General features: G+C 40.3%; 2 protein-coding genes across 9 annotated transcripts in view; one reads left to right on the plus strand and one right to left on the minus strand.

Moving 5' to 3' along the window:
• NBEA (neurobeachin) overlaps window positions 1-12,529 on the plus strand; it is a 355,903-nt gene that overhangs the window by 225,372 nt on the left and 118,002 nt on the right. The gene's annotated exons all lie outside the window — the stretch shown is intronic.
• On the minus strand, window positions 300-7,763 carry MAB21L1 (mab-21 like 1). Its single transcript, XM_087966359.1, has one exon. It carries the CDS (start codon window positions 2,240-2,242, stop codon window positions 1,163-1,165), a length of 1,080 nt encoding a protein of 359 aa, XP_087822485.1. The 5' UTR covers window positions 2,243-7,763; the 3' UTR covers window positions 300-1,162.

Genomic DNA, 12,529 nt, shown 5'->3' on the forward strand with positions numbered 1-12,529 from the left:
TTTTGTGGCCAACTAGGCCTCCAGAGAGGTACAGATCCTGAGAAAAACAGGCAGCCGAGTTAATGCAGTCCAGTAAATCCTTGATGATCAGATTTATTTCCTAAGAGGTTGTAAAAATGTTACTCGGTTAATTACCATACCGTCCTGCGTGGCAGATGTTGATGGGGTCTGAGACCCGTTTTGGGGCTGTTATCTCTTTTTTAAAAAAACATAGGTAAAATGCCACCCAAGATTTAACTTATGTGCCTTGGGAAATGCACTACCGTCCCATATTGAATCCAGCACTAAAAGGTTTGGCCGTATTTCTTTTACTTGTATTTATTAATTTGTAATTAAATAAAATCAACAACAGAAATTTAAATCACAAAAAGTAATTATCCAGTGTATCTCAAGTGCATTTTTCCAATATATAATTCCAATATTCACAATTATATAGACAAGGTCAAAATTTCTTCTGAATATATTTAAATAACATTTCAAGTATATTTATGGAATGTTACAGAGAGAACAAGCAATATATTTGAAACCAAAATGTAAACTTTTTTTCAGTTTAGATACTTCAAAAGACAAGAGACATAAAGTACCATGATAAAATGTACCTTTTGAAAGGGTAGCAGAAAATGTCTTGAAGTATCCAACAATGGCAATTTAAACTTTTTCACCAAATCACAAAACACTAACATCCACAATTTCAAAGACAATGCGAGACCACAATATTCCATACAATGTTTTAAAATGTACAGGGGTGGGAGGGGAGAGGGGAGACAACCGCGGTAGGGGCTTGTTTGCTTTTCTTTGTTCGGGTGGCCTCGCGCAAAAGAAAAAAAAAAAATACTGGCCTGGTTAATATAATCCCCCCGGTCTGGTTTCTGTTCAGCAATGCTCGCAGGCAGGCTGAAGTGTAGCCCCTATTGCTTCTCCCCAGGTGATAACAACACTCTTGGTTTGGTTTTTCCGAACGGGGACGTGGATGCCGGGATGGTGACAAGTCGTAATCCTTGCGGTGCGGTGCGGTGCGCTTCGCCTGCGGGGACGGCCTCTTCCTTCTGTTGCAGGCTGGCGTTTCGCGTGGTCGGCTGGCAGCACCTGAGTTTTCCCCACAGAATCCTCGAAAAGAGAAGGAGGCGGCTGAATAGGCGGACGGCTGCGTCTCCGCGGCCTCCTAAAGTTTTTCCAAACTTTTGGGGTTGGTGAGTATTTCCCTCGCCAACCGCCACGTTTGTTTGGCTGCGTTTTCCAGGGCGGAGTGAGGTTTGCCTTGGAAAAGGTCTAAGTTGGGCAAGAAATAATGTGGGCACCGCCTGCACTGAAGGCAGGAGATGAGCTGCAGTAAAATCCCGTTGAGGCGGTCGCCCAGGCAAGACTCGTCCCAGTCCGATTCCCGCGGGTGCTTTTCGCACTCGTAGGAAACCAGGGTCTTCATGTGGTAGTTGTTCAAGGGCTGCCCGGGTAGCTCCAGGTGGCGATCCCGCAGCGTTTTGAGGATCGAGAGGCATTTCTTTCGGCAACCGCCCATCTGAAGTCTGTTCTCGGCCTCGGCGAACTGCAAGACCCAGGCATCGCTCTCGGCCGAGCTCTGCTTGCCCGCCAGCGAGTGGCATTCCTTGGATAGGAGGTTGAAGCCTTCGGCTTTGACCTCGGCCACGCGGTTCGGACCCGGCCAGGGGATGTGGGGCAGGGGCCAGTGGGCAGCACTTCTGGGCCAGATCCCGGTGCATTTAAAAGCCGGCGTGATCTGCACCACGTATCTATCCCGGATCCGCAGCTTCACCTCGCTGGTGTCCGCCACCATTTTCACAACGTCTCGGTAGCTGCATTTGTCCACGGCTTGGGCCACGAGCGTCTGAAAGCGGGAGCGGATTTTGCGGGCTGAGAGGTAACCCGAGGCCGTGATGAACTCCACCCAAAGGGACATGCTTCTCTTGCGACCGTCGCTCAATTTGAGCACCGCGCACCCGGGCAGCGAGCCGTCGTCCACAAAATTGAAAACGCCCATTTGGTTCAGGTAAAGGACCACTTCGAACTCGGTGGGCGAAATGACTTCCAGCCCCTCGTAGCGGTTGTCCATTTCGTTCAAGGAGCTGATGAAGCGGGGCTCCTGCACTTCCACTTCCTTTAGCACGTCCGAGACCACTTTGCAGACTTCCCGGATAGTTTTCGCGATGGTCGCTTTCCTGGCTTGGCATTTCTCGTTGTAGTACTTGTTGAGATGGTAAACCAGCTTGGCCTGAGCTGCGATCATGTTGGGGCAGAGATCCGGATTGTAGACCGGAGTCTCGCAGTATGCTGTGGGATCCAATGCGGCTGCTAAGGCTGGAGCCAACTTCAGAGGAGAATCAGACTGTCTGACGCTCGGAAACGTAACTAGAAGATGGTCTAAAAAGCGCTAGGCGGCGGCGGCGTTTCTGCTCCTTTCCAGCTCAGATGCTTTTTCTTGCTGCTGCTGCTAGATGAGCCGTTTAGTTCTGGATAGATCTCCGATCCTTATCAACCACACACCCTGCTTCGATGTGTTCAAATGGATGCCGTTAGAGGATGTTTGCGTGAACAGCAAAGCACATAGAAATCTGCTGTTCGGGGGAAAAAAGTTTAAAAAAGTTTGAACAGATTTAGCAAGCCTTCCAATAAATCTGAATTACACCTCTGGATACATATATTTATGTGAGCTTCTCCCGGAGTAGCAACCATGTGTGTAAGGTGGCTAGGTTGCAAAGGAAGTGCCGATGGTTCTCTCTCTCGGTGGGTGTATCTATCAGAAGAAGCTGGCTGTTGGTTTGTATAAGAACCCAGATGCACTCGTGTGGAAATTATAAAGGCAGGGCCAGGCGGGCGGGCGGCCAATCGCCACTGGGCTCGTCACGGCAGCCTCTTTCAGCCCCAGCCCGGTTAATTAATCCCTCTCTTGGCGGTAGAGAGAGAAACACACAAAGTAAAGGTAGGGGGCTGATGGCACAGAATGACCAGCCAGGCCGCCTATCCATGGGGAATGATCGAGAGGGCGCTTAAAGGCGGTGCCGCCAGGAGAAGACTTCGAGGAACTCCAAAGGCGCAGTCAGAGCCGCTTCCTGGCGCAAACGGGACTGCAGGTGTCCCAAGTCCACCACCATTCGCACACTGGGAGAGGAGGTCCGCTGTTGGAGAAAGAGACCGGGGACCCTCGGCTTTGCTGAACAGGGCTCAAGACTGGCGCTGCCTCATAGCCGTTGGAAACCGCCAGGACAGTTTTCCACTGGTCAGCTGGCCAGTCTAGTGTTAAGAACCTTCCTAGCCTTGACCTCAAATGCCAAGAGGAACCTCTCCTGCTCTTCCACGCCCAGTTAAATAGCACGGAGAGCGATTTGACGGGTCTTAATCGATCGGATGCAAATGTCTTCTTAGATTGGTAGCAGACGAACGAGGACGACCGGGTTGGTCAAATTTTCCGGACTGGGTTTCTGAAGCCACACATCTGGTGGTCAGCACGATTTGTGTTTGTTAAGTGATTTAGGCGCGTTGTTGTCTTCTTTTGCAATTGTCTAACAGAGGTACCTTGCAAGAGACGTTGAGTGTTCTTGCAAAAATAAATGTCTTTTAATGATCCGAAGTGGGCAGTCTACCTTCGTGTGAATTCGGGATTAACTAAAAGGACTTGTGTGACAGAGGGGGTGGGCCGTATACTGGCATTGGGACGGGACAGCATTTCTCTCCGCAGGGAGCAGGAGCAGCTGAAGTGGGGCATATTTGTAGGACGCTTCCCAGCACAGCAGTTCGTTACGGGGCGCTGGCCCCAGAAAAGCGGTTCCCGGGGAGGGGAGGTGACCTGCGGGAGCGTCCGGTATTTGGAGGGCCTCTTAATGTTAACATTACTTTTAAGCACCAGACGGAAAGCGGGAGGCGTGCATCAGCGAGATCGAAGCCCTCGAAATCAGCGGGACCTTCATCCACATCATAAAATCGGGGCTCCCCGGGCAAACGGCCTTGAGGTCCCGTTTCATCTCCTTGGACGTTGGTGGAGAACATACGGGTTTACTGTGAGCCGAGACTGTTTCAGGGGCTTATTTCCCTCCCTAAAATTGCATTCATGATCCCTCCCTGGTGTAGTTTTGCAGGATTTCGGAGTGAAGATTCACCCCCCTCAGACGCATCTCTTAAAAGCCCTCTCTGCTCGGGCCATATTGTCCCCCTTTGCCAAAGCGCCTCGAATTCGAACTCCGCTCCTCTCTGAACGTGGAACACACGCCTGAGGCCCCTCGGCGCTCCAGCACCCGAACGGACCGAGGCGAGTCCGCGGTGGGCAGCAATATAATGGGACGCCGGTTGAAGAGGCGAGCGCCCTTCTAACCGCCGCGGAGAGCGCGCCTGCCTGAAACGTGCCTCCAAGCGGAGCCTCGGCGGGTTCGCTGATCGCCAGACGGGAGCTGAGAGCGAGTCGCGTTTTCCCCGAGTCGGCGCTTCTGAGCGCCCTTCACGGGCGGCCGGATAGGAAAATGGCAGCAAGGCACTTCCAAAGCAAGCTGGACCTTTATAGGAGCGGCTTCCTATCGGGACCCGAGAGCTGCCCAGGCAGACGTTTCGATCGGCGACTCATCGCCCCGTTACTTTTGCCCTCTCCCACCCCCCGAAAGTTGGGGCTTCGAGGAAGACAGGGAGTGGGCCAGAAGCCGCGTCAGCGCTCGACTTGGCCGCCAACAGGTGAAAAAGGCGCGCCCTGGGAGACGTTGCTCGCCCAAAGAATGGCGCGCTCTTCGTTAGCCGCTTGGCTCTAGCGCGACAGGCCTCCCATTTCTTTTACCCAGGAAAGGTGCCTTTGCTCTCCGAAACGAGGACCCGACCGGCGGGGCTGGACGGAGCTGGCCGATGGACACACGCCTTCTCCCCTTGGGGACCACCGGGAAGGGTGATTCGCGCTGGAGCGCTGGGTAGAGCCGGCGCTGGAAGGGGCCCGGGCCTGCGGAACCCCGAGGGAGGTCTCTAGAGCGCGCTTCTGCAGTTGCCTCGGCTTTCCGACGTATCAGGGCTTTCCGATTGCCTTCTCCAATCGCCAGCTTTTTTGCTGAAAATATAAAATGGTACGTGACGCCAGCCGGCCATTTAGGGTCTCTTCTCAGAGGAAATGGAGCAAAGCTCTAACAACTGAAATCCTAAGACATCAGGATTCCTCTTCCCTCCCTCTCTCCCTCCCTCCCTTCGTTGTCTGCCTTCACACAGTGTGAAGCATTGGGTTACATTGACATTGTAGCAAGACGCAGACTTTAATCAAAGAGTCTAATAAAGTCCCACTAAAATTGGAGATTTTTTTTTTTTTTTTTTTGCTTGGACTGTAATGATTGTCGGAATGAGCTTAGGAATGTCCTCATACTTCCTGGAGGTAAATATTTCTTGCAGAATACATTCTGTGAATACATTACTGGTGCTTAAAATAGAAAATGCAAACCAGAATTTACAGGCCTCAGCAATCAACTGGATTGCTAAAACCCTGATAGCTTAAACTGCAGTCTTTATATGCTGAAGAGCATTCTCAGTGGGTTTTACTTCTAGCTGAATATGCGTATCCCACTGCTGTTACTAAATCCTCTTGAGATCACTAAGCCAAGGTCTGTAGATCAGGTTTATCTTCTCTTAGGGTTAATTATTATTACTTCAGCATTTGCCACTACTGATTCAAAGGGGTTCTAAGGTATAAGTGTGTTATTTGAGCCATGCAGTTAATAAAATACAAATGAGTTATAAATGAGTTATTTCCATTTTTATGAAATAGAAATGATCATATTAAATTTCAAACATTTAGGGAAACATACAAATGAATTATTAGGTATGTAAAACTGGCAGAGTTGCCAAACTCAAGATGACCTCAATCGTTTATTATTTTAAAATCACTTCAACCGACTAATCAAATTTTATTTATTTAATTTTATTTTAATTTCATGGAATCAAAACACCAAGAACCACAGTACTTTTCGAGTAGGTGGTAGTGGATTAAACTCAATAATACTTTCCCAAATGCATTGTCTTAAAATGATTGTGCATTAGAGATGCTTGTTTGGGGCTGATATTCTCACAATTTTAAGCACTGTACTTCTTACTTTTCTTTGTGCTATATACCCACTGGATATAAGTTTAAGTTTTAATTTTAGTACCATGATGTTTATTATCAAAATAATTGATAAATGTATTATTGTGTAAAGAATAAAAGGGATAATTATGGTAAAATGTTATATCCATTTTTTCCTCTCCAGTTCCTCTAACATGTCTACTTTTGCATTATTTGTTGTAGTTAGAATTTCCAGACATTGATATAAAAATATTTTGTCAAAAAGTATTCCTATATTGTTTCAGAAGCCAAATTTAATTAAAGATACAATGTTACTTGTTACATTTATAACACATTTCGCATATTGTGTAGTTGTGATCCTACACATTCGTACTCATGTTTTTTAATAACTCTATAACACTGAAGAGACAGCACATGAATTGAGTTATTAAATTATTTATCCCAGTTGATGCAGTGTGTTTGAAAGCTCATTGAATGTGTCTGATTTTAACTGTGTTTTCTTCTTTTCATAATTCATACCCCTGCCACCACAATAAATTTATTTTTTGCAGTGAATTAAACAAACACATATCTACAGACAATTCATTTTATTCATTATTGTTTCCAAAATAAAATAACCAGAAAGTTATTTTTAAGCACATTTGGTGATACTTGTCATTTTATTTTTTAAATTTAATTACCATGCCTTTTTCAAACAGAGCCCTGTTCAAAGGCTGAAAAAGCAATTTTAAAAGGTTATTTTTTTTTCTCAATGCTTTTTGGTTTATAATATTAAAAAATGTATACTGTATCAGCAGTAAATATGCATAATTACATTACAGATGACCTCTTCGTACATATATGTATTTGTGTCTACAACAGTTCAGGTTGGGTTTCAATGTTCTACAGATTAAGGTACTGTGTAATTATAGTTGTTCTGCCTCAGGACTTTGCTACATATATACTCAAGAAAGAAACTACCTTCTATTCCCCAAAGAGTAAGCATAGCAAATTTTTCATGCATGCCATTCATCTTTGGAAGTAAAATTTACTCTGGTTTCTACATTGTGACTCTGTTTAAGTTAAGTGACGAAAAGGATACTCCAGTCACATGCTGCCCTTGCTGCTCATTCACTTTGGCTAAGAAGAATTCATATCATCTTAAGCCCAATTACGATGTGGTAATGAAGTTCAGGACCAGCTATTGCTTTTTGTCTCCCCTCTTTTACCTCATGTTACGATCACTATTACAGTGTAGTCAAGGGAAAAAGGTAATCAGAGAGCCTACCTTGTACACATTTAGAAAGATATCTATCTATCAGTATCCTGTATTTTTGAAGTGTAGCATTTTTTTCTGTCTTCTCAGATGATCCTTGAAAAACACAGATACACATTTGTTTTGTGGACTATGTGTAGCTCAAATGAGTTTTTGGACCATAGATAATCCACAGCAATTGTGCTGCTTCAATTCATACAAGTTAGTTATGGCCTTCTATCAAAATTCTTATAATTCCAAGATAACATTTATATTAGATTTATATAATACTAGGTAGAGGTTGGGAACAGTCATTCATGTATATACGTTCTAATTCTTCTTTGAAATAAAAATAGTGTGTATTGTTGGAATAATTTTTAGCCAAAACAATTTTTGCACAAAAGTTACATTTACAAAAAAATTGGAAAAAATGTATCCAAGAAAAGTATGGCATATCTACATGCCAGATTTCAGTTAAGCAATCCAACAGTGACATTTAAGAATCTTACTTTGAGAAAGATCAAGTAGTCATTAAATATAAAATTGTCACTACTGTTTTATATTCTGTATGATTAATCAACTAAAATATTCTGTGTGGACCTTGAAAATATGGCAACATGTATTAGAGAAACACTTTTGAAAGTATAAAGTAATCCCTTTTGTAGACATGATTTCTAAAATATAACACGAGAAAAAATCTTTTAGAAATAATTTCTGTCATAACTAAAACTCGAAAAGGTCAAAAAGGTTTCTAATCGAAAAGGTTTCTAATAATACTTTTTTCACTATTAGATAGAAGTAGACAGAACTAAACTGTTAATAAGGAGATGCTAATATACAAGAGTACATCAGTAATTGATGTCACTTAATTATTGCAAAGACTAGATATTTGATACCAGGGATTTTCTCCCCTTCGGTAGTTTGTATTCTTCAGGGGCTAGTGTTGGCATTCAAAGACGTAAATTGTGAATAGGATTTGTAGATGTGACATCGGGTATTTTGCATTTGACTACCATTTCTAATACTTGTATTTTGATTTAGGAATATATGAAAAAGCTACAATATTAATTGTGGAAAAATAAAGTCATTACTTTTGAAATCACTATAATGGCCATAATTGAAAGAAGTTAGGTGTACATTCATTCAAGTGTTTAATAGATAGAATATTCTTTTTTGAATAAATTATCCATTTATAAATCAGCTAGAGAGATTTGTCCATAATTTTATTGTAAGAATAAAAAGATCCTCCTACATAAATCTGTGGAATTATAAACCCAAATATATATAAAAATGTATTGACATATTTTGATAGTCTTTCATATTCCAATACAGACACTTAATAATTGTGATAAGCAGTCTTGATATTATTACATAAAATGCAAGATAAAAAGACAATCAACAAAACACTGCTATTAAAATTATCAGTATCACTATATTCAATATTTATATGACACCAAGAAAATGTTAAAAAGTTGTGATATTTATATAGTTACTTACCAAGCACATCTAAATTATATTAAAGTAAATAAAATATATTTAAAATTCCCAAGGCATGTCACAACTTTTGAGCACCCCTAATGTTTGGAAATTGAAAATGTTGACACGCCCTCTTTTTCTTTTTTTAACAGATAGCCCCCTTCAATTTTCAGCTTGTGGCTTTATGGCAATTATTTTTGAAATGTAGGGAGATTCCAAATGTGGTATATCAAATAATAGAAATATATTTACTCTTGAAATACTGAAATTCCACAAGGCTAGCAAAATAAACTCGTGTATACTTTACCAGATATGTACAATTTTTATGGTTGAATTCAGGTAAGAGCAACAAAAATGGTAAGGTCTCAGAGGCTAAATCCTATGAAAAGTAGTTAAAGGAATTTGATGTGCTTAGCTTAAATAAAAGAAAGCCAAGGATAGATGTGTTCACACTTTTCCAGTATATGAAGGGATGTCACAGAGCAGAGTATGTGAATGTTTCTCTGTAGCATCCTAGGCTAAGACCAATTGGTGGAATCTTAAGGGAGACAGAGCCAAACTTGAGACAAGGAGGTTTATGTGAGAATTTCTAAGCTGTAGGAACAGCCTGCCTCCTTAGAATATCAGTGGAAGTTTTCTAGACTTTGGAAACAAGTAGCCATTTCTCTATGGTCTGAGGATGTTATGAGAATTCCTGCACTACACAGGGTGTTGAATAGGTAATATCCAATATCCCTTACAACCTTAATTTATTTTTGTTGCTAACAAAAATAAATGGAGTGATTGCCATTAATTCTGAAACAAACTGCCCATAGATTGTCTTCTTAAAAGAATATGAAATGTTGTAATAAGAAAGCTCATGCAATTGTTTCATATCAAAAAGCTTCGGGTTTCAAGTGAAAAGCTATTTTGACTCTTGTTTGAAAATGTCTTAATTGTATAATTAAATATAAGGTTTACAGCATGAAATCTATAAATACTGGTATATATTTTCAAGATTTATCCCATACATATTATATTTCCACTGAACTTATTTACATTTATTCCTGAATACATAGGTTTATGCCATCAGCATCTAAAATTTACCAGTTCTGAAAAGTTGCAAGATAGGAAAATCTAATTTAAAATACAGTAGTTTAAAGTCTTAAATATTAATGGATATAGTGTGCATTTGAAATACCTTTATATTACTGTTCCATGTGAATATAATTTACGTAACTGTTGTGTTTGCAAACCAAACTAAAGAATAAGAATTGTCAACCATGAATGCTATGGAATCATACACCCTGAAGCATACACTTTTAAACTGAAAATGGTTGCCTCTTCTAAGTTTCAATAGCGCTAATAGACATTGATTGGACATTATGATATTTAATATCTGAGCATGCTTAAAATTTGAAGGAATGCTATTAGCTTTCTTTAAACGCTGGAAAGAGAAAGTGCTGATGGATCACTCCCTATGTTGGATAACTACATTATTTGTTATAAATTAACATAAAAATAGTACAGTAGCTTTTAATTGATTTTCATATACTGTGATGTAGTCCTAGTTAAAAGACAGAGAACAAAGGGGCTACTTTAATAAACTTTTTTTCATCTTTGAAGGTGAATTATCAATAGCCATTACAAATCTTGCTTAGGAGACAGTTTCAGTATATCAACTATAAAGGATGATATACGGAGAATAGGCTTCTCCAGAAGACATTTTTCTTTTCTTGTTTGCTTAGACGTAGGTCATTCTGGATCCAAAGAAATCATTCCAAGATAAATGAGCATAAGATTATAGCCTTAATGCCTTTTTAAAAATATCCAGTATTTGTGGATTTAAACATGTTCCAGCACTGACGTTGTGATGAAGAATCTCAGCAACTGAAAGAAAGAAGAACCTCAAAGAGTAAAAGGAAGTTTACTATAATTCAGTGAAGCAGACTGGTGCCCGAACAGTTCTCATGCTTCAAATATCATGCATGGATTTCAAGAATATTTTTAAAATATCATTTAATCTTTTTATTTAAATTACTTCCTCAAAAACAAGCATACCAGATTTCAACCAGGCAGAACAACACAAACTTGTTCTAAACAACTTTTTAAGTAGGTCAATAAGCAATGAGAAAAAGAAATGTCATCTCCCAATCCCTTCTGTTACTAACTGGATGAATTAGTAGTCAACTAGGAATTTCAGGGTGTCAGAATAAGCAAGTGGATTGGATAATACTAGTGTCGTGTTTTACTATCTCTAGGAATTTGTTACCTGTGCTTAGAATGTTATCTAAACAATGATGTTTAAAACTTGAAGTAAGCATCAAGTATTTTGTTATTCATTTCTTTAACATTCCATGTCATATAAACTGCACCATGCTTTCATTTTCAGATTTTTCCATTTTAGTATTGAATTGCTAACATTTATTGGCATAATCTCCGGACTGTAGATTCCAGAATTACTTCTGTTAGCTTCCTGCAATGAAAAAAGATTTCCCTGAAACTTTAAAAAACTAATCACTCATTTTTAATAGATTTGGTGTTCACTCTTGATTTCTGTTGTATACTATCATATACTTGGCTGAATATTTCTATTTAATTGTATACCGAAGAATTATGACATACAGATGTTATCCAGAATATACATGAACAACTAACAAATTAAAGAGTGGATGTTTATCTGAAACTACTCCAAGAAGGAATATATTGTTTATATTTTGAAAAAAAAATCAATAAAAGATGTAAAGGTGGCCAATACTACCAATAGTAACAACACCAACAACAACTTCATACCCAATCTTTGTCCCAAACTAATTGCTGTAATACAAATCTGTTTGTCCTTGGATGTTCTTGAGTTTCTCTGAAGTACTTGGTGATGTCAAGGGAAAACATGGTAGGCAGGAAAGTGGGTACTTTCAAATTAATTAATTGTAAAAGGAATGTTTGTCAGCATATCTATTAAATATAAGGAATGTGTGTGTATATAGATCTTCTGGTAGTCAAAAGTTATATTTAAGTATAAGTAGGTATAATTTCTCCCCTTAGGTAAGTTGGCAAGGAATGTAGAATACAATTGTTTTTCTGAAGATGTGGGGAAAGTATGCAGTTTGCAAAGAATGTTTCAAACTTTCTCGAAATAAGTATAGACAATGTGAAAAAGTTGCATTTCCTTATCCAGACATAATGCAGGTATGCAGGTAAAGCTGCCTTCAGTATCAGTGTTAGGGGGAAAAAGGCTAAGTTTTGATTCTTTGCATCATATAAAAATAGATTTGTAATTTTAGAATCTCTCAGGACAACACTGAATTTAGGAAATAATTAGTTGTTAATTAAATTTAATTGCCCGTAACATTTACCAAAATGAACTGATGTGCATATCAGAGATAAACCAACAATAGAAACTAGGCACAAAAATTGGTTCAAATGGAATCAAAAAATGTCCAAAATCCTGAACACATAACTCCCAAGGGAGTGAAATTTAGGGACATTGTGACTTCTTCAGTGCTATTGGCTGCTGCTGGGCTGCTGCTGTGGTCATATGTTCTTTATTTTCAATATTCCGTGATAGTTTCCCAGCCAATCTCACAATTTCTTGCTCTCCCCTTCACTCAGCAACCACTGACTTATCTAACAAAGGGAAAAGGAAAAAATTCTGATGGTTCTGCCAGCTTCCCACAATGAAACTCAATAGGGAAGCTAGCAAGAATTCAGAAGTCACTTCTGCTTCCACTGTTTTTGTGTCTACCTGTGAATATTCTGTTCTCCATTTAGGTAAACACATATCTCTGAAATGATGACCCAACAGGACA

This window comes from Notechis scutatus, chromosome 5, assembly GCF_049901735.1.
Source record: "Notechis scutatus isolate UNSWTSFEM ecotype Mainland chromosome 5, rNotScu1.2, whole genome shotgun sequence".
Lineage (NCBI taxonomy): Eukaryota > Metazoa > Chordata > Lepidosauria > Squamata > Elapidae > Notechis > Notechis scutatus.